The 21585-nt window shown below is 40.2% G+C and overlaps 1 protein-coding gene across 1 annotated transcript in view; it reads right to left on the bottom strand.

Moving 5' to 3' along the window:
- Positions 1–21585, bottom strand: part of HTR4 (5-hydroxytryptamine receptor 4) — a gene marked incomplete at both ends in the record, with an annotated part of 299591 nt that overhangs the window by 112731 nt on the left and 165275 nt on the right. Inside the window, one exon of the mRNA XM_083353379.1 lies at positions 17148–17348. Within this exon, the coding sequence (XP_083209505.1) occupies positions 17148–17348 (201 nt within the window). The remainder of the gene's footprint in view (positions 1–17147; positions 17349–21585) is intronic.

Raw genomic sequence — 21585 nt, 5'->3', positions numbered from 1 at the left:
TTTTATAGATTTTTCTCTCTTCCAATTCTGTGGACACCATCTCTTGTTATTTCCATCATGCAAACAACCTTGCAAGAAGCAGCATCTAACTCACCTCCAGAGTGTGGCAGACACTCTGCGATAGCATTAAAAGTGTAAATATTTGGTGAGTAGGGAGGCAACTGTCATTATTTTAACCACAGGAAAGCATTATTGAGGAACACCCTAATGATTCTTGTCTCGGAAAGAGTTTTCCCCCTCCTGCTGATGTTGATGCTAAAGGAGTCGAAAGGTCTGCCCAGGTGGTCATATACTGGCAAGAATGAAAAGCATCATACTATTATCAACATTAAGGATAGCTTAGCACTTAACTTATTGATAGAGCAAAGAGAAGGACAGAAAAAAGTTGCTTTCCACATGGGGAGCCTACTCAAAGGTAAAGCCCTCACTACAGATGAATATTTAAAAGCAGTCTCTGCATATCATTAGAAGGAATGATGAAATTATTAAAATACCCAAAAAAATGTGCTAATTTGTTTAACGTGCCAGGGCTTGAGTCCCCAACAGGAAGCCTGGAAGTGCCTGCTGGCAGTTCTCTTGAGGCCCCCAGGGCTTTTGCCTACTTGACCTTTCATGTCTTTGAGACAGAGACCCAGAGAGAAAATGACATGGTACAAAGCAACACAGGAGCTTCCAGCATCATTTCAACTAATGGTCCCCAAATGGACTTCATCAACTAGCAGCATTCCCAGGAAATGGGGTGTGTGCATGAAACTGGTGGCCCCCAGGGGGAGATCCTTCTCTGTGGGCGCCCCGGAGCTATGGAACCAGTTACCGGTTGAGCTCCGGACGGCGCCCGATCTTCACTCCTTTCGCCACAATCTGAAAACATACTTGTTCGAGCAAGCCGACCTGGCCTGAGGGGGCATTGGTGGGGTTTTTTACTATTTTTATTGGGGGGTTTTTTAGTATGTATTAACTGTATTTTTAATTGGGCATGTATTTAATTACCTTTTATCTTTTGTAAATCTCTGTGTTTTATTCTTGCCCTGTACACTGCCCTGAGTCCTTTGGGAGAAGAGCGGTATAGAAATATTAATAAATTAAATTAAATTAAATTAAATTAAACTATAGCATGGTTGCAGCGTTGCATCACACGTTCTACTACCTGTGTTGCAATGTTGCCCACAATTCTAAAGAAATTGTGCTATGACACTGTGACATCCTGATTAAAACAGCAAAAGCCATTTCCAAAAGAAGCTGGGTATCATATCCTAGGTGTTTCTCCCTTAAAGTATTAATTTTCCCAGCTTACAGTAAAGGTACGAACATCTTAAATGAGACGAGCGGGAGGACATTAGAAATATTCCTTTTCTTTTTGAGATTTCCAGCCATTTTTATTAGAATTTCTCTATCTCTATGCAAGCACGTGTGTTTGATGTACAAAAATCAAAAGTGGTAACCTGAAGCCCATTAGCAATGTCTCCGCATTATTAACGAAAAAATAGAGGAGACGAATCATAAAAATGTGCCGATATATGGAGAGATTTTGTTATCGCATCATGAACAAAAGATGTAAAGATTGTTCGGATATGGGGGGCAGTCCAGCAACCACTGTTCAGGCCAGGGCCGGGATTGATCGCGGTGGGGAGGAGCGGGGGTCGGTCGCCCCCGGGGCTCCAGGGCAAGTCGTGGGAATGCCTATTCCCACGACGTTAGGGAATGGCAGCAGGTGCAGGAACAGAGGGCCGTATCGATCTCAGGGAAGGCCTCTCCGCTACTTGCAAGCGGTGAGGCGTTCCGAACCTCTTGTTCTACCCTGAGGTCCCGGGAGTGAGGATGTGCAGCCTCCTGAGCTCCGGCTAGTGTACCTGAATGCCAGGTCTGTCGTTAATAAAGCTCCTCTCGTCCGTGACTTGGTTGAGGGTGAGCAGGCGGACCTGGCTTGCATCACGGAGACTTGGTTGGGCCCAGAGGGCGGTATTCCTCTGGCTGATCTCTGCCCACCAGGTTTCCGGGTGCTACACCGGCCTCGGGCTCAGGGTAGGGGTGGGGGAGTGGCTGTTGTTATGAGGGAGACATTAGTTCCGCGGGAGGCCACCGTTCCGCAGATAGTCGGGTGTGAGTCTCTCTTCTTGAGATGCGGCCCTGGTGCGCAGTTGGGCTTGCTGCTGGTGTACCTTTCGCCTAGTCACGCAGCAGCAGCCCTGCCTGAGCTTCTCAATGTCCTCTCTGGGTTGGTGGTTGAGTTCCCGAAACTTATAGTTTTGGGGGACTTCAATCTACCATCTCTGGGAGGATCATCTGAGTTGGCTCGGGAGTTCATGGCTTCCATGACGGCCATGGACCTGACGCAAGTAATTTCAGGACCGACTCATGAGGGAGGCCACACCCTTGACCTAGTTTTCTTATCTGGTCGGTGGTTAGATGATCTTGGTGGGGGCTCTCCAATTATTATGCCCCTGTCATGAACCGATCATCATCTCCTGCGGCTGGTCTTCCGTTTTGCCACCCCCCGCCGTGGGTGTGTGGAACCAGTTAGATGGTACCGCCCCAGACGCTTAATGGATTCCGCGAGATTCCAGGCAGCGCTGGGGTCCCCACCTGCCTCCCCCACTCACAGCTCGGCAGATGCCTTAGTGGAAGCTTGGGAAAGGGCAGCCACTGAGGCACTTGACCGAGTTGTACCCTTGTGGCCCCTGACCCGATGCAGATCCCGTCGAGCTCCATGGTTCTCCGCGGAGCTCCGGGAGATGAAGCGCCGGAGACGGGGCCTAGAGAGCGGTTGGAGGTCCAGCCGATCCGAATCCGACCGATTGCGACTAAGAACCCATATTAGGTCTTATCTCGCTGCGATAAGGGTGGCGAGGTCCAATCACTTCGCTACCCTTATCGCATCCGCAGATAATCGCCCGGCCACTCTGTTTAGGGTGACTCGCTCCCTCCTTAATCAGGAGGTGAGGGAGGAACCCTTGCAGGGTCGTGCCGAGGAGTTTAACAATTATCTGTCGGACAAAATCACTCGGATTCGGACTGGTTTGGACTCCGACTGGGCAGAGTCTGGCGATCAGGACGCGGGTGGTCTTGTCGATATCACTTGGGAGGAGTTTGATTCTGTGACTCCGGAGGAAGTGGACAGGATTATGGGGAGACTGAGCTCCACCACATGTTTATTGGACCCGTGCCCTTCCTGGCTGGTTTATGCAGCCCGGGAGAGGACACGCAGCTGGTTCCAGGCAGTTATATCAGCTTCTTTGAGTGAGGGTAGCTTCCCTGCCGTCTTGAAAGAGGCGGTGGTGAGGCCCCTCCTCAAGAAGCCTGCCTTGGACCCAGATGTATTGAACAACTTTCGTCCGGTCTCCAACCTTCGCTTTCTTGCGAAGGTTGTTGAGAGTGTGGTGGCGCATCAGCTCCCTTTGGTCCTGGATGAAGCGGATTATCTAGACCCGTACCAATCGGGTTTCAGGCCCGGGCACAGCACGGAGACGGCATTGGTTGCGCTGGTGAATGATCTCTGGAGGGCTCGGGACAGGGGTCATTCCTCTGTTCTAGTCCTATTAGACCTCTCAGCGGCTTTTGATACCATCGACCATGGTATCCTGCTGCGGCGTCTCAGGGGATTGGGAGTGGGAGGCACGGTTTTACAGTGGTTCTCCTCCTATCTCCAGGGACGCTCGCAGTCGGTGTTGACAGGAGGGCAGAGGTCGACCACGAGGTCTCTCGTTTGTGGAGTTCCTCAGGGGTCGGTCCTCTCGCCTCTCCTGTTCAACATCTATATGAAACCGCTGGGTGAGATCATTCGTGGCTTTGGAGTTGGGTATCATCAGTACGCTGATGATACCCAGCTTTTTCTTTCTACCCCAAACCACCCCAGTGATGCCCTCAACGTGATGTCCCGTTGCCTGGAGGCGATTCGGGTCTGGATGGGGAGGAACAGACTTCGACTCAACCCCGACAAGACCGAGTGGCTTTGCATACCTTCATCCCGGGTCTATTCGGATATTCCATCTCTTTCTATGGGGGGTGAATTATTACCCCCCGTAGATAGGGCTCGCAACTTGGGAGTCCTCCTAGATTCGCGGCTTATCTTGGAAGATCACATGGTGGCTGTGACTAGGGGGGCTTTCGCCCAGGTTCGCCTGGTGCGCCAGTTGCGGCCCTATCTTAGCCGGGATGATTTATGCACGGTCACTCACACGCTCGTGACCTCTCGTCTAGACTACTGCAACGCTCTCTACATGGGGCTTCCCTTGAGGACCACCCGGAGGCTCCAACTGGTACAGAATGCAGCCGCAAGAGTTGTGTTGGGAGTCTCCCGATACTCCCATGTGACACCTCTGCTCCGTGAGCTGCATTGGTTGCCAGTTGTCTTCCGGGTGAGATTCAAGGTGCTAGTAATGGTGTTCAAAGCCCTCTATGGCATGGGGCCGGAGTACCTCAGGGAACATCTGCTGCCGGCATCAAGCTCCCTGCGCCCTGTGCGTTCCCACAGAGAGGGCCTCCTCAGGGTGCCACCGGTCAGAGAATGCCATCTTGTGGCCCCCAGGGGGAGATCCTTCTCTGTGGGCGCCCCGGAGCTATGGAACCAGTTACCGGTTGAGCTCCGGACGGCGCCCGATCTGCGCTCCTTTCGCCGCGATCTGAAAACATACTTGTTCGAGCAAGCCGGCCTGGCCTGAGGGGGGATTGGTGGGGGTTTTTTATCATTTTTATTGGGGTTTTTACTATGTATCAATTGTATTTTAATCGGGCATGCATTTAATTATCTTTTAATTTTTGTACATTTCTGTGTTTTATTCTTGCCCTGTACACCGCCCTGAGTCCTCAGGGAGAAGGGCGGTATAGAAATATTAATAAATTAAAAATTAAAAATTAAATTCTGAAGATAGTGCCAAAAGCCATTCTGAATATGGAACTCACAATAATTTGTTTGCTTTTCGACAAGATTATGGAAGGTAGTAGTAGATGATGTATCCATACGAACTGAGGCAATAGATGACACACATGATGTCTCTGCACACACAAATACAAACACTTCACTCTGTCAAAGTGTTTAGAATCCAAAGCTTTGTGTCTGATAGCATAGGAGCATACTCAGCTGCACGTCTTAGGAGCGTACTAAACTGGCCTCTTTGAGAGGAAAGGAAAAGCACAGGATTCACAGCATTCCGATCCAAAAAGGATTCCCTCACTTAAAGTGTCACATTAAACAAGTTACAATACACTAAGACAGTTCAAGAGAGACATCTTGGGCCACTTAATCTGACAATGACAAGCCTTCATCTCAAAAGAAATCTTATGTTTTTGTTCTGTACAGTCTTATGGCTTGGTGGGCCACAGTCCTGTAGGCTTCTTCGCTTCTGTGGTATGCTGCTCAGAGGAATGGAGCTGGTGAGGGACTGCTCCTGTTGAAGATGTCAAATCATTAATCCTTTCACATTTAAAGAGTCCCCTACAGGATAGCACCTGATAATGGCTTTGGGGACAATTTTGCATTAAATATTTACAAGTCTGCAGAGTGCTTTCCTTCTGTTGGCAAGACAGAGAGAAAACATGATTAGGTTGGCAGAGAAATGAGCAGGAAATCCCCTGGCTTTGAATTCACTGAAACTGAAGTAGCAAAATGATATGGAAACCATTGGGAAATGTTGCTAGTTTAGCCACAGTGAGAGGACAATTCAGTCAGACTGTACTGTTTCATAGGTTTATGAATTTTTGGTTATCTGCAGCTGACAGTATCATGTAAGGCTATGTTAATTAATAAAAGGAAGGGCTATTGCTATAAAGGTATCATCTTGGAATTTCATATTTGTTGGAGGTTCCCACTTTAATAGGCATAGTCTCCATAAATTAACACACATATAATCATAAATACAGGTTAAAGATATCCTCTACATGTTTAGTAACAATACAATTCTAGTATATTGAGTACAGTTGTAATACTATTTTATTCAGGCAACGTATATTTCTTATCATCACAATAAGAATCCATGAAACACAGAGCTTACTGAAAGGAATTATTTTAATGCCAGCACTAAATTATACCTTGGTATTTTGCTACAATTAACCTGTAACTGAAATTGCCAAGTTTTAAAAGCAATTTGTGACATAAATTTAAGGTGTATAATTCTCAGAAAGAATAAAAGAGAGATAATTCTATTGCCACTATAAGCTGCATTGTGTCTTCAGATCTACCTACCTATATACTACTAAAACACTCGTTGTGTTTATCTGTTTGTACTTGCAAGTTAGCCCAAACAGCTATACTCCAACAATTTTTAAATCAAGATACCTAAAATCTGCTAACTTAAAGAACATGTAAAAAATCCAGGACTCATTATTTATTCCTCTAGAATTGAAATTTCCATGGTTTAGATCATGTTTAATCACAAAGTTGTGGCAGCTGCAATGTCCCTACAATGTCCCTACAATTGTGTGATCATAATTGTATGATTAATACAAAGTTGGACAACCAGGACACCAGAAGAGATATCTAAAACACAACAACCCACCGAGCCCGAAAAACAGGAACAGACAACAAACAATCATGCGATAACTCCTGAAGATTGGAGGTGCATAGAGCGAGGGAAGAGAAGACAACGTCACGCGCACGCACAAACAGATGGAGAGCTCCCGGAAGACAGGAGCTTAACAGTAATGGATGGACGGACAGGCACAATGAACAGACAAAAGTGACCATCCCAAGGCAAAGAAAATAACCAGCGAACGTGTGACCCATCGAAAGAAATACAGCAAACAGAGGATAACGCGACTCATACAAAAAAGAAGATACCGATCATGGAACAACTAGCCGAGAAGACAAGGAATGATCTGAAGACAACCCCAATTGAACAGATATGGGTGAACCAAGGAAAGAGAGTGCCGCAACACACATACACACCAACACACAAAGAACATCCAAATACAGCAAGATCAACTAAATCAGATAGCAGAAAGCAAGGGCGGCATATAAATAAACAAAGAACACTGGGGTGGCTAGTCCAGGGATCAGATAAAGATCAGTGAATAAGCATTGAAAAAAAGATATACGTGCAAGTGAATTGGCGTGGGGAGCTCTTTGCAGAAATCACAGAAGGGAGTCAAGAGGGAAACCCAGGCATAGCACAGAATAGCCAATCACAAGCAAGGAGGGTAGAGAAGGAGGACACAGAGAACAAGGAAATACAAATAGCAACAGCTATGACATTGGATGAGGAACAACAAAGAAAACAAGATCAGTTAAGGTAGTCAAACCAAAACAGATAGGGAGGAGAAAGATTAAAAAAAGGGGGACAGTAAGACCAGATTGCAAGAAAAGCCATGCGAGACAGTCAGAACAATCACGATTGGCTAGAGCAAGGTCCATCACACGGCCAATAAGCAGAGTGTGGAACCAAACAGGCTTACCAACGGTTTTTCAAACCTTCAATGCTTTCTCTGATGACGCTGGCAGAGGACCAGCAAAAGCTTAGATTAGGTAGATATGCTTTAAACGGTTACTTTTTATTGCTTATTATGATCTTTTACCAATAAACGACTGTTTTTTATCCATCCCGGTGTTCGAAGATTTTATACTTTAAGTAAATATGCCTGAGATTCGTATTTTTAAAATTATTAAGAACATAAAGTTCTAAGAAAAAACATTCTTATGTTTAGATTTCCTCTGAAGAATTCCACTTGTTGAACTTCAGAATATGTGGGATATATGCACTCTTCCTAGAAAGTAATCCATTATCCCCTCTAAAAAATCTTTGATAAAGATTATACAACTAAAATGCATAGACTTGCATTAGCTTGCACACATAAGCTTCTGCCTCTATGATTTATCTATAGAAGGATAAATCATCATCTTCAAATGTCAAATACTTACCCAGATACCAGGAATGTTTGTTAAAACTATTGACCATTATGGATTATTAACAGCAGTTCATTTAACCAAAGGAATTAGGAAGCTATAATACTGTAAAATATTGGGTTGTGGAATTCAAAGGGAAACACTGGGAACTGAGCTCCGTTGGTTCTAAGAATTATAGACTCTGATGGAAGAATAATAAAGCTGGCTTCTGATACATAAGACTGAAATAAACCAGACTGAAGAACATATGTGTATTTTAGAATAGTAATTTCCAGCCTGCTTTATCAAAAACATCCCAGTCCTAAATATTGTGGTAATAATTTCCACATATTGAATTAAGAACTAGGAATTAGCAGTAAACTGGCCACGTTTGCTGATGCCCTCAGAGACATGCAAAGCAAAGCAAATTTGTTAAGCTCTCTAAAATGGGTAAATATATAATAAAATATGCAGCATGGTCAAACTTACTCAAAAAACATTTCTAGCTTGCCATATAAATAGATGTCATCTGAGCTGGTGATAACTGATTAGGAAATAGAATTAGACAATATAATGCATAACAACTTACTTGGCAAAGCTGGATCTAAACCAAGCTACTAGCACTGCTCCCAAGTGTCCTAGAATAGCTGGCATGGTCATAGTTGAGAACATCATTATTTATCGTGAAAATCCTGCCTCAGGAAGGTATGTTTTTAGCAAAGAGGAGATTTACAGTAGGCCAAGCGAGAAAGCATCCTCCAGTAGGCTGGGCACATATTGCAAGTTTTGTGTGAAATGTAGAGCAGCTGGTTTCAGATCTCTGGCAGGAGCTGGGAGATAATATATTAGGGCTGGTTGGCTAAATGAAACAGCAATGTTGGGGTGCTCCTTCTCCAAGGGGAAAACCAGCCAAATGGAGTAAGAAGTACGCATACGGTGCCTGCCAGCTGCTGCCACACATACCCTAGCTACATTACCCACCTTGGAATTTAAAGGTGGGAAGTTTAAGAGTTGATTGAATGAATGTGAGAAAACTCTGAATTTTCTTGATGACTTTCAGAGTTACTCTCCTACTATAGCAAAACAGAATACTTGAGGGTTCCAAAGAATCCATATTGGTATTTTTTTGTGATTGGTTGGACCATGTGGTTATATGTACATGGTGTAAAGATTGTAAAAGGTGATCCACTTCTCCCATTTTGTACCGGATTGGGTACTATGCTTATTATTGAATTTGGCACAGTATATATAAAGTTCTTCTCTATTCCATACCTGTAAGAATGTGACCTATCAGATGGAGTATTACATGATTAAACACCTGTTTGAATATGGTTAAAGGAATAGTTAAATTTTGGGTATGAATGGGTTCAATGGCAAATGTGATTTATATGTAGTATAGTATTTTTTATGATATGGGAAATGTAAAAATAATGGGAAGACCTAGATGAATAAAATGTTTTGGATACTCAAATGTAATCAACTTGGAGAAAATTATATTTAATAAGAAATGTTTTGAATACTGAGGGGAAACTAAGTTTAAACAAGAATAGGCAAAAGCCAAATTTAAGAGAGAGGATTTGAACTACTAGATGGAGTACTATATGACTAAATACCTATTTGAATATGGATAAAAGAATAGTTAACAAATATACAAAGTGTTTTGGATATCTAAATGTAATCCATTTTGAGAAAATTATAATCGATAAGAAATGTTTCATATATTGAGGGGAAACTAAGCCTAAATAAGAAGTGTGAAAACAGGACATAGCAATTTACATAAGATGATTTTTTGCAAAAGTAATTGCAAAATAGCATGTCTAGAAAATATGCTACATACTGTGTTATTGTTATCTATACAAACACTAGAAAAATGCTTATACTTAACTTTGTATGTATTGAAAGTACCAAGAACTATATCTGCTTAATGTTGGCAAAAGGAGAAATTTATTAGAAGAGAAAATCAAGGAAAGATATTTCTAGTTAATATATTGATTATAAAATGAGACAAATTAACTATTACTGATGGTTGTTAAATTTGTGAACCCAGACAACACGTTGTTTACTAAGCATTAAAGATTATTATTGTAAAAAACCAATTGTTGTTGTTGTTGTTAGCTATGAAATCGTGTCTGGCCCATCACGACCCCATGGACAACATTCCTTCAGGCCTTCCTGTCCTCTACCATCTTCTGGAGTCCATTTAGGCTCACACCTACTGCTTCAGTGACTCCATCCAGCCACCTCATTCTCTGTCGTCCCTTTCTTCTATTGCCCTCAATCTTTCCCAGCATTAGGCTCTTCTCCACCGAGTCCTTCCTTCTCATAAGGTGGCCAAAGTATTTGAGTTTCAACTTCAGGATCTGGCCTTCTAAAGAGCAGTCAGGGTTGATCTCCTCTAGGACTGACCGGTTTGATTGTCTTGCAGTCCAAGGGACTCTCCAGTACCATAGTTCAAAGGCCTCAATTCTTTGGCGCTCAGCTTTTCTTATGGTCCAACTTTCACTGCCATACATTGCAACTGGGAAGACCATAGCCTTGACTACATGCACTTTTGTTGACAGGGTGATGTCTCTGATTTTAATGTGTTGTCTAGATTTGCCATGGCTTTCCTCCCCAGGAGCAAACGTCTTTTAATTTCTTGGCTACAGTCCCCATCTGCAGTGATCTTGGAGCCCAGGAAAATAAAATCTGTCACTAACTCCATTTCTTCCGCATCTATTTGCCAGGAATTGAGTGGGCCGGATGCCATGATCTTGGTTTTTTTAATGTTAAGTTTCAACCCAAGTTTTGCACTCTCCTTCTTCACCCGCAACAAGAGGCTCTTTAGTTCTTCTTCACTTTCTGCCATTAGAGTGGTATCATCTGCATATGTTAGGTTGTTGATATTTCTCCCGGCAATCTTACTTCCAGCTTTTGATTCATCTAGCCCTGCCTTTCTCATGATCTGCTCTGCATTATAAGTTAAATAGGCAGGGTGACAGTATACAGCCTTGCTGGACTCCTTTCCCAATTTTGAACCAATCAGTGGTTCTGTGTCCAGTTCTCACTGTTGCTTCTTGACCCACATATAGGTTTCTCAAGAGACAAATAAGATGGTCTGGTACTCCCATCTCTTTAAGAACTTGCCAGTTTGTTTTGATCCACACAATCAAAGGCTTTAGCATAGTCAATGAAGCAGAAGTAGATGTTTTTCTGGAACTCCCTAGCTTTCTCCACAATCCAGCGTATGTTGGCAATTTGATCTCTCGAGCATGAAAAACTGTTTCTGAGCTTAGGCATTATCTCCCTTGCCTTTCCAAAATTCTAAATGTATTATTGACATAAACAGGGATTAAATGAACAAGCAAGATGGGGTGGAAGGAAAGCAAAAAGGCATTTATATTTCACAAAGAGTCTTCTCAGTCTGTAGAAGGTATCTAGTGCAATGCCATCATCTTTCCGATCACAAGCATGTGATGCAGGATGGAAAATAGCTGGAAAAATTTGTTTAGAGATGCCCCCAAACTTTTAATCAGAGAATTCAACTATAGTACTAGTCACAAAACACCTCCCAGATTGAATTGTCCCAAGTGAGCCATCTTTGCCTTAGTCTTTATTAATCAACAAACTGATGAAACTAAGAAAGGCTACATTTCACATTATACAATGGGATTCTCACAAAAGAATGATAGATGTTCCAAACACAGAATAGACAAGACTCCAAAGAAAATAAAATTAGTAAACAACACTTCCCCTTCATGGATTACTGCCTTGTCGTGGCAAAGGGGCTTGCATAATTCAATGAAGCTATGAGTTATGCTGTGCAGGGCCACCCAAGATGGACAGGTCATAGCAGAGAGTTCTGACAAAATGTGATCCACTGGAGAAGGAAATGGCAACCCACTCCAGTATCTTTGCCATGAAAACCCCATGGACAGTACCAAAAGGAAAAAAGATATGATGCTGGAAGATGAGCCCCTCAGGTCAGAAGGCAAATGACAGAATGATCTCAGTTCGAATCCAAGGCAAACCATTCAATATCACAGTAGTCCAAGTCTATGCCCCAACCACCGGTGCTGAAGAGGATGAAATTGACCGGTTCTATGAAGCCCTACAGCACCTTATAGAACTAACACCAAAAAATGATGGGGGATTGGAATGCTAAAGTAGGAAGCCAAGAGATAACCGGAATGACAGACAAGTTGGAGTACAAAATGAAGCAGGGCACAGGGAAAGTATCACCACCAGATGGATATCTAACTGGCTGACAAACCATACTCAACAAGTAGTCCTTAATGGTACTACATCTATAGGGAGGGAAGTAAGCAGTGAGGTATTACAAGGTTTCATCTTAGGCCCAATATTCTCCAATATCTTCAGAAATGACCTAGATAAGGGAATAGAAGGGGAACTTATCAAATTTGCAAATGATACTAAGCTGGCAGGAACACTCTAGATCAGAGTTCCCCAACCTTTTCGGCACCAGGGACCAGTTCCATGGAAAAAGCTTTTTCTGCAGATTGGAGAGTGTGTGGTTTTATGTGCTGCCTACATCCCATGGACGGGGTTTTGCGTGTTTGCACGGACCAGTTGCTGGCATGCTGCGGCCCGGTACTGGTCCACAGACTGAGGGTTGGGTATCCCTGCCGTAGATGATAGGCTCAAGATCCAGAGGGATCTTGACAGACTTGAACACTGGGCCCTATGTAACAAAATGCAACTCAGTGTAGAGAAAAATAAAGTCTTACACTTAGGCAAGAAAAACCAAAAGTACACATACAGAATAGGTGAAACATGGCTTAATAGCAGTAACTGTGAGAGGGATTTTGGAGTCCTAGTAGATAATCAATTAAATATGAGCCAGCAGTGTGAGCAGCAGCCAAATGTGACAATGTGATCAAGATCACGAGGTACTAATAGCACTCTATAAGCCTTAGTAAGACCACAGCTAGAATACTGCATCCAGTTTTGGTCACAACACTATAAAAAAGATGTTGAGACTTTAGAAAGAGTGCAGAGAAGAGCAACAAATATGATTAGGGACCTGGAGGCTAAAACATGAGGAACAGTTACAAGAAGTGGGCATGGCTAGTCTAGTGAAGAGAAGGAACAGGGATGACATGATATCAGTGTTCCAATATTTGAGGGACTGTCCCAGAGAGGAGGGGGACAATCTATTTTCCAAAGCAGCCAAAGGCCAGACCAAGAAAAATGGATGGAAGCTGATCAAGGAGAGATTCAACCTAGAAATAAGGAGAAATTTTCTGACAGTGAGAACAATCAACCAATGGAAAAGCTTGTCTTCAGAAGTTGTGGATGCTTCATCATTGGACTTCAAGAAGAGACTTGTCAGAAATGGTAAAGTATCTCCTGCTTGAGCAGGGGATTGGACTAGATGACCTACAAGATCCCTTCCAACTGTGTTATTCTGTATAAACAATAGGCAACTTGGTTAAAAATGTCATTATGGTATATATTCCCAGTTTAATATATTGAAAGGTTTGGGGCATCCATGACCAGTAAATCTTACTAGCACCAATCCACATGGGCAGAAAGTACAAGAAAAGGCTGGGTGCAGAGATGTTGACTCATCACATCATTCCTTCATTTATTTTTCTATAAAATAGATTCCAGGAAGCTTAAAATCGGCCATTAGGTTTCTTCCACTGGCTGAGAACAGACGGTTCTGCCTGTTAAAGAAACCAACAGGTCAGTTCCGGTCAATAGATGCAGGGGAACCCAGATGGCCAGCACTGATGAAATGAAGTTCTCTCTAATTTATGAGGTAAGTCATTAATAAGTTAATCACATAGCTTAATGAAGTAATGACTCTAGCTCTGGTTCTCATGAGGCAGTTATTCCACATGGACAAATGGTATTTAATATGCAAAGAATCCTTCCTGTGTTTTATATACTGAAATGTAATCATGTACATAATGTATATTGCTATCAGTGTGTCAATAGAAAAGAGTATTTACTGAATTAATAAAGGTGTTACCGTATATTAAATTACATCCCAAATACTGAAAGAAAATAGGTAGATAAATGAGAAGAATACGCTTATTTTATATGCTTGTGTATTATATTTGTAGAATAATATTATTCCTGTCCTATTGTAATTGGAGGACAGAGTGTAGCAGTATATATATATCAGAAGGGTATGGCTGACTGATGAGAACAAATAAGTTTGAAATGATCATATCTGTCTCCCTTTATTCTTTGTTAGCAAGCAAAAAAAAATACACAAATATGAGCTGCCACTGTTGTGGCTACTGCCTGTAGATGGCCTTGGGCTAGGCCGAAACAGGAAATAAGATTTGTCCCGTGTCTGGGACTAAGCAAGTGTATTCTGAATGCTTTAAAAACATTTAATACATATCTTCCTTGCTTCTCAGCTAAGAGAGAGAGAGAGAGAGAGAGAGAGAGAGAGAGAGAGAGAGAGAGAGAGAGAGAGAGAGAGAGAGAGAGAGAGAGAGAGAGAGAGAGAGAGAGAGAGAGAGAGAGAGAGAGAGAGAGAGAGAGAGAGAGAGAGAGAGAGAGAGAGAGAGAGAGAGAGAGAGACTGTGGCCTAGGGGTTAAAACAACTGCTTAAGACGCAGCCAGCCCAGGTTTGAATCTCAGAAGGGTATGGCTGACTGATGAGAACAAATAAGTGCATTCTAAATACTTAACAAACATTTAACATCTATCTATCTATCTATCTATCTATCTATCTATCTATCTATCTATCTATCTAAAATGCTGAATAAAAGAATTTTATTGTAACTTCTATTTTTGTATCCTAGAAATTCTAGCATCATGCATAGAAGTATCATAAAGAATATCAGCTGCTGCCATATACTAAATTGTCATTTATTGCTGTCACAGCTGCTTCCTGTCATTATTGAACAAACTGGCACAATTCCAAAGATCAGTTCATACTTTTTTTATTTTTCAGGACAACGGATCTCAAAAATTTCACCAGAGACAGCACTTTGTTTCAACGAAACAGAATATGGGAGTGCAGATGTATCCCTCTCCATCACTACTTTTCATTCTGCAAATCTTCCTCCTCCACTACTGATTCAGGGAAATGTTATATAGTGGACCTGGAACAGGATCATTAAAGAGTTTTCCTTGGGAGAAAGTTTAGAAGTTTTCCCCAGCGGAGAAAAAAAAAATCAGATTCAGATGGAGAACTGAAAAATGAGGAAATATCACATACAGAAAAAAAACTACATTCTTGCTCTTTTAACTCTGTGGTACTTTTAAATAAAACTTAAATAAATTATTTTTTTAAATAAAATGTGTTAGTTAGAAAAACTGCTATCAAACTCCTCCTAACTTGCCGGCAAAAACTAACATGTCTCTCCTCCTATTATATCTTCAATGTACATGGATCTCTTGTGACTTCTTTAACAAGGTTACTTTGCCAAAAATGGAAGGATTTTACAAACACAAGATATTTGCCTCTCTATGAACCATTGAATGGCAAATCTATCAGTGGAATAGTTCTGTAACGGTAAGAAAAATATAGATATAGCTAATATATCCCCACCATCAAAATCTGTTTTAGTAATATTTTAGCCATAGTGGAATATTAGAAATAGTTTCTTATGCTGAATTTCAGCATTCCTTTAGAGAATAATTTCAAAAAATAGAAGAAATTAGCTGAAAAGCCGATGCCTTTTAACTAAGTGTCAAGATAGCAGAGAGCACCAAATCCATAATAGAAAGCCCTTGACATATATAAGCAGATAAATCCCACAGAAGCAGCAGACATTCTCGAGAATCCAGCCACAGTTCTGGAGGAATAAATCACTGTTTTTGGCAAACTGGTACTGTGAATTTCAATTACATCTCAGTGCTTAAGATGGGTTTGACAATTAGCTACAATGGCTTGTCAGCTCCTGCTAAGACACAAGCAGCACAGCCTTTTTCCGCAGACTCCTTTCACAAGTAACATTTGCCTAGGGCAACGAGGCAGGAGTAAAAGAGAGAAAGAAGGGCAGGAGATCTGGAAGGACATTTTCACACTTAGTCTTAAAATTGCTCACCAGCTTCTAATTTTACTTTGGAGAATGGGGTGGTTACTACCATGACAAGCCTTCAGGCATGCCATGCTGTATCCGCTCCCAGGTGAAGTATCTAACCCACATTTTCTGGCATAATAAAATCAGAGAAGCATAAAGTTGGAAGGCGCCATTTAGATTCCAGAGCCTAACACCAACTGAATAATGGATCACTTTTCCATTGTTAATCAAAATTCAGCACTTGCCCTTAGGATGAAAGCCTGCATGTCTTCCTTTTCGTAAAAAATGATTTGTCGGTATTCAAGGCTATTGTACTTATCCCTTTTCCATTTAGCAGCCTTTGATGTGTTAGTCCTTGGAGAAAGAAACCCACTCTTGGATGAACGGCTATTCCTTCTACTGTAGGTCTGCTTTCTATGATATAGGATAACAAGCCTTGTGGGGAACTGATAGGCTTGTCTGGTATTCTTGAAGAAAGAATGACAAATAACTTCCCTTCTTGAAGGTGCTACTATCCCCATATTATCCTCTCATTTGGAACTCTTTTGTTTATTGTAGTAACATGACTAAGTGCAATATTGGAAGAATATGAATAGGCAGTATAAATGTTTTGAAGGTCATCTGAAGTTTGCTTTTATTGCAGCCAATGGTCACTCTTGTGTGACAATAATACATGAAACAACATAAAAAGCACAATCCCTTTCTGCGGTCATAAAACCCTAAAATTAAGGCAATATTTTTCTGCATTAAGCAATGACAGCTCTAAGGAGGAGAGCTACAGTTCATGAAAGTTTTTGTCTTAAATAACATTTGTAGGTTGGAAAAGGTGCTACCTGTCAGGGGCCATTAAGAGCAAAGTTAGTACCTTGTGATATTACAATACACTAGCTTGTGATGTTACTTGTAATAAACGGGAGCAAACATTTTGGCCTTTTTTATGTTTTGGACCTCGGGAGGTTTTAAGACCCCCCCCCAAAAAAAATAAGCATGCACATAAAACCCAAGTATAATAAATACAAAGTTTTTGGAGGGTTGGGGATTTTAAAGGTACGCCAGGCATTTTGAGCTTCTGTAATGATTAATACTCTCAAATTTTCCCTAAAATTAAAAAAAAAGAAAAGAAAATTCCCCCCAGCCAATTGTTGGGTGTCCAGCTTATATATTTCACTCCTTATGCAGAATTAACACCTAGTAATGAAGACAAGCAGAGCTGATTTTTAGTATAGAGTAAGCATTGCATATAGAACAGTTCTCTACGGCCTTCTTTTAAATTTGCATTTCGCTGAAAAGTATGGATTGTAAGAAACAAGCACAAAATAAAATACACATTTCTTTGCTCCTACCTGTCTAATGAAATACAGCACAGATGAAGAATTGATGCAGTAGTGAGGAGGACATCAAGAGAAGTACGAACCAAACAGAACATCCTTCCATAAATCCAGTTATCCTGAACCAGCTCAATTGCTCCAAATGGCATCACCAAAACAGATACTAGCAAGTCAGCAAAGGCGAGAGAGACTATGAAATAATTGGTCTTGATTCTCCTGTAAAATGAAATACCGGTATACAAGCATTGATCCTCAAGTATTAGGCAATTTAAAATTTAAAACTGAATTTAAAACTGTTTAATCATTTACTGTATTATTTCTGTATTAATCAAATGCATGTTTCATTTAATATTTGTTTATTCATAAAAGTTGCTCCAAAAAGAATTCATTCTCCTGAACATGAAAATTATCTAATTTGTTGATATAAAGATTACCCTAATTATCCATACAGAACTGATTTATATTTTAGTACTTTTTCAATTTTAACATGCTCATTTCAAACCCTTTTTCCACTTTAAAATAATTTTCATTAGCAACCCTGGTCAGAAAACATATTGCATAAAACTATAATTTATTCATCAAAATGATGCATTTTAATTAACAACATTCTAATAGTAACTTGATTTCATACATTTCGAAGCATCTTATTGTATTGTTTAAAAGCATTTATGAATATGGCATTTTCTAAAAAGGTGGTATAAAACTGTTTTTTGGTCCTGAATGTGATCATTACTTATGCATGATAAAAATTTTATTTTAGTATTTGCCAAGCATTGTAGACAATATAGACTTTGGTATAGTGGTTAAGGCACCAAGTTAGAAACCAGGAGACTGTGAGTTCTAGTCCCACCTTGGGCACAAAGCTAGCAGGATGATCTTAGGTTGGCCACTGGCTCTCAACTGTAGGAAGAAGGCAATAGCAAAACACTTCTGAAAAGCCTTGCCAAGAAAATTGCAGGGACTTGTTCAGCCAGTCTCCCAAGAATTGAACGCGATTGAACCGAAGAAATAAAAACAATCAATATATTACATATTCATTAGAATTTAGAATTAGTATTTAAATCGCAGTAACTATTTCAATATAAAGTTTCCAGACTCTGAAGCTTTCGTTAGAATCAAAAGATATGTAGACTGATACCAGGAAGAGTTGTCTCAACAAAGAATCTTGTTTGTAGATTTCTCTGCAACTGTCACAACTATGAATTGAGAACCTTGCCATTCATGTATTTCTGCTTTTGAAATATGTGATAAGGCTTTCCTTGTATATCAGTACACAATGGACTACTCATCTCATTACTATAATGTTAACTGCTACCTTGAAGGCTTGGAGCACAAGTCTATACAGCACACAAAAAAAGAAAAGAAAATCTAGCACATTTTTGTTCCTCCACAGCAGCTATGTACTTCTGTTCTTGAAGCACTATAATATTTGCTTTGGATGTAACTGTCCTAGAATAAAAAATTATTAAATTGGCAATCTAATTAAATAAAAATACTAGACATAAATAAACATACCTGTTTTGAGATTATTAATTTGGCAATCTAATTAAATAAAAATACTTGACATAAATAAACATATCTGTTTGGAGTTAATTTGCTTGTGTCTCTCTATGTATAAGTCACAGTACATCATATTGTATGTCCATCATAAAAAATGCCAGGTTGGATGAATCACAAGCCAGAATTAAGATTGCTGGGAGAACCTCAACAACCTCAGATATGCAGAAAATACCACTTTAGCAGCAGAAAGTGAAGAGGAACTGATGAGGGTGAAAGAGAAGAATGCAAAAGTTGGCTTGAAACTCAACATTAAAAAAACTAAGATCATGGCATCTGGTCTCATCACTTCCTGGGAAATATAAGGGGAAGAAATGGAAGCAGTGCCAAATTTTATTTTCTTGGGCTCCAAGATTAACTGCAGATGGTAACTGCAGCCATGAAATTAAAAGAAGTGTGTTCCTTGCGATAAAAGGTAAGGCAAACCTAGACAATGTATTAAAAAGCAGAGACATCACCTTGCTGACAAAGGTCCATGTAGTTAAAGCTATGGTTTTCCCAGTAGTAATGTATAACTGAGAAGGTTGGACCATAAGAAACTGAAGAATTGATGCTTTCAAACTGTGGTGCTGGAGAAGACTCTTGAGACTCCCTTGGACTGCAAGGAGATCAAATCAGTCAACCTTAAAGGAAATCAATCCTGACTATTCTTTGGAAGGACAGATACTGAAGCTGAAGCTCAAATACTTTGGCCACCAAATTAGAAGAAAGGACTCACTAGAAAAGACCCAAGATGTTGGGAAAGACTGAAGGAAAAAGGAGGAGGGGACAGCAGAGGATGAGATGGTTAAGTAATGTCATCAACACAATGAATATGATTTGGGCAAATTCTAGGAGACAGTGTAGGACAGAGAGACCTGGCGTGCTATAGTCCGTGGGGTCATGAAGTCAGACACAACTTAGGGAAAGAACAAAAACTGTGTGTGTAAAGAATAAAAAGACATACCCTCTTTCAATCCTTACTTGTTTGAAGAAATATAATCATTTCACATATTTTCTTTATTGCTGATTGATATTTCTTTTCTTTCATATTTTAAAATGTTCTTACACACTGGTTACATATTAAATAGCTTTAATAAAACAACAACGTTCTTCAAATAGTTGTACTCAAAAACAGCAAGCAAAGCATATAAATTGCACAATTTATTCAAGTGAAACGACTTTTTTTGCTATGAAGATTTGTATGGCGGAACAGAAGCAAAATAAAAATAAAAACTGAGCACGTATTAGTGATAAGTAATGGTATAATTATTATAATGCTTTAATTAACTAAGCTTGAAAACAAGATTTTTAAAAAATGAAAATCTAATGCTTAAAAAAAAACAATAGTTGGATTTCAGGTTTTTGTTCTTTCCTTTAAATTAAGAAATCTTTCTACTAGGTTAATAAATGTTAATTAAATCTGAAATATATATATTACCTGGAAGGCATCTATAGGACACTAGTTTCTAAATTATTTTTAAATAAAAGTCTCTAAAACATAATCAAATTAAAAGGGGTATGGCACCTAATGGTTACCAAGGCAACTGTGGCTCAGAACAGTGATTTCAAAGACTCAGGAATTAAATTTTTCCAGTTGTTTTATTTTTCTTGTTTTTAAATGCCTAACTGTATTTAGTACCTCAAACTTTTCTTTGAATAATGTGTCCACATCTTTAAAACCTTCATTGTTCTCTCTTAAGTCTGTATAGTCTGGAAAAAATTTATGTAGACAGCAGAGGTCAAAGTGAAAACTCTAATCCGTAGTTCTCAACCTTTTCTTCACCACCACCACCACCACCCATTTTAAATACCTTTTGTGGCCAAAGACTATGGCCATGGATCCCCCCACCAAGATTTAAGATTTAAACCATAACATTTCTTCAAGCCTTCACAGACATCCTGTGGACCACAGGTTGAGAACCACTGCTCTAATCCTAATAAGATTATGGAATCTTTACTAAAAGGTTTCACTTAAGAACATCGTGCAGCACATTCAATCAAATCAAATCAGTTCTTCAAAAGGAGATCAGCATATACCTTCAGTGATTAAAATCTTTAAGCTAAGATCCAAGTCCAGCTACTTTTTGGAGTCATTTGGGCCCCTACAGATCATTCCTTCTTTTGGAAAGAATTCAATTTAAATTTTTGAGACCAATTTCTTCAATCACATTATTGCATTTCAAAGTTGGTCCTTCCCCATGAAACTGGGCTGCTTCTGTCTGGATTTTCATCTTCTATTGGCTTAAGCTCTCTTTTTTTTCCCCAGCTGGCTTGGCCCCTTTAATTATGATTGACAGTTTCCTGGTGCAAGAATAAATGCCAAGATACAACTCTATGGCTTTTCATGGCCTGTTATCACTTTGATGGGCTATGAATGCACAGAATGCAGAGAAGCTGGTCTCAAGCGGCAGACCATAGATTAATAACTTCAATCAAACTTTCCACTTCTACAAAAAAAAGCTTTCTTGAGCCATTCTGCACGTCTTCTCCAACCAACTAACTGCCCACATAATGATCCAAAATTCATAAGTTCTTTATCCTTCCAACAGCCATTACTGAAGGAAGATACCAAAAGAACCCCTTTGAACAGAGACTATGCCTTGTTCTACAATGACAAAAAGTGTAACAAAAAATGATCCTCAGAAAGTTTAAAATGGCTTAACAGTCTATTTCAAATAGGATTTTTACTAAAGTGTTTTTAAAATAATTACATAGAGTAATAAGTTCATGAGAATTGTTTAGGCTTCTAATAGAAAGATAATCAGTGGACTCTGCAAAATAAAGAGATAAAAGGAATCTGAGACAAACCATGTAACCATAGAATTACAGAACATCAGAAGGGATTGAAGACTTAAGGGCTAGAGAAAGTTGAAAAGAAAGTAGAAAACACTTGATGCTAACATATGCAAGGACT

This window comes from Vipera ursinii (genome assembly GCF_947247035.1).
Source record: "Vipera ursinii genome assembly, chromosome: 2".
NCBI classification, from domain to species: domain Eukaryota; kingdom Metazoa; phylum Chordata; class Lepidosauria; order Squamata; family Viperidae; genus Vipera; species Vipera ursinii.
The sequence above is the reverse complement of the archived record's forward strand: the minus strand, read 5'-3'. Positions and strand labels throughout refer to the sequence as shown.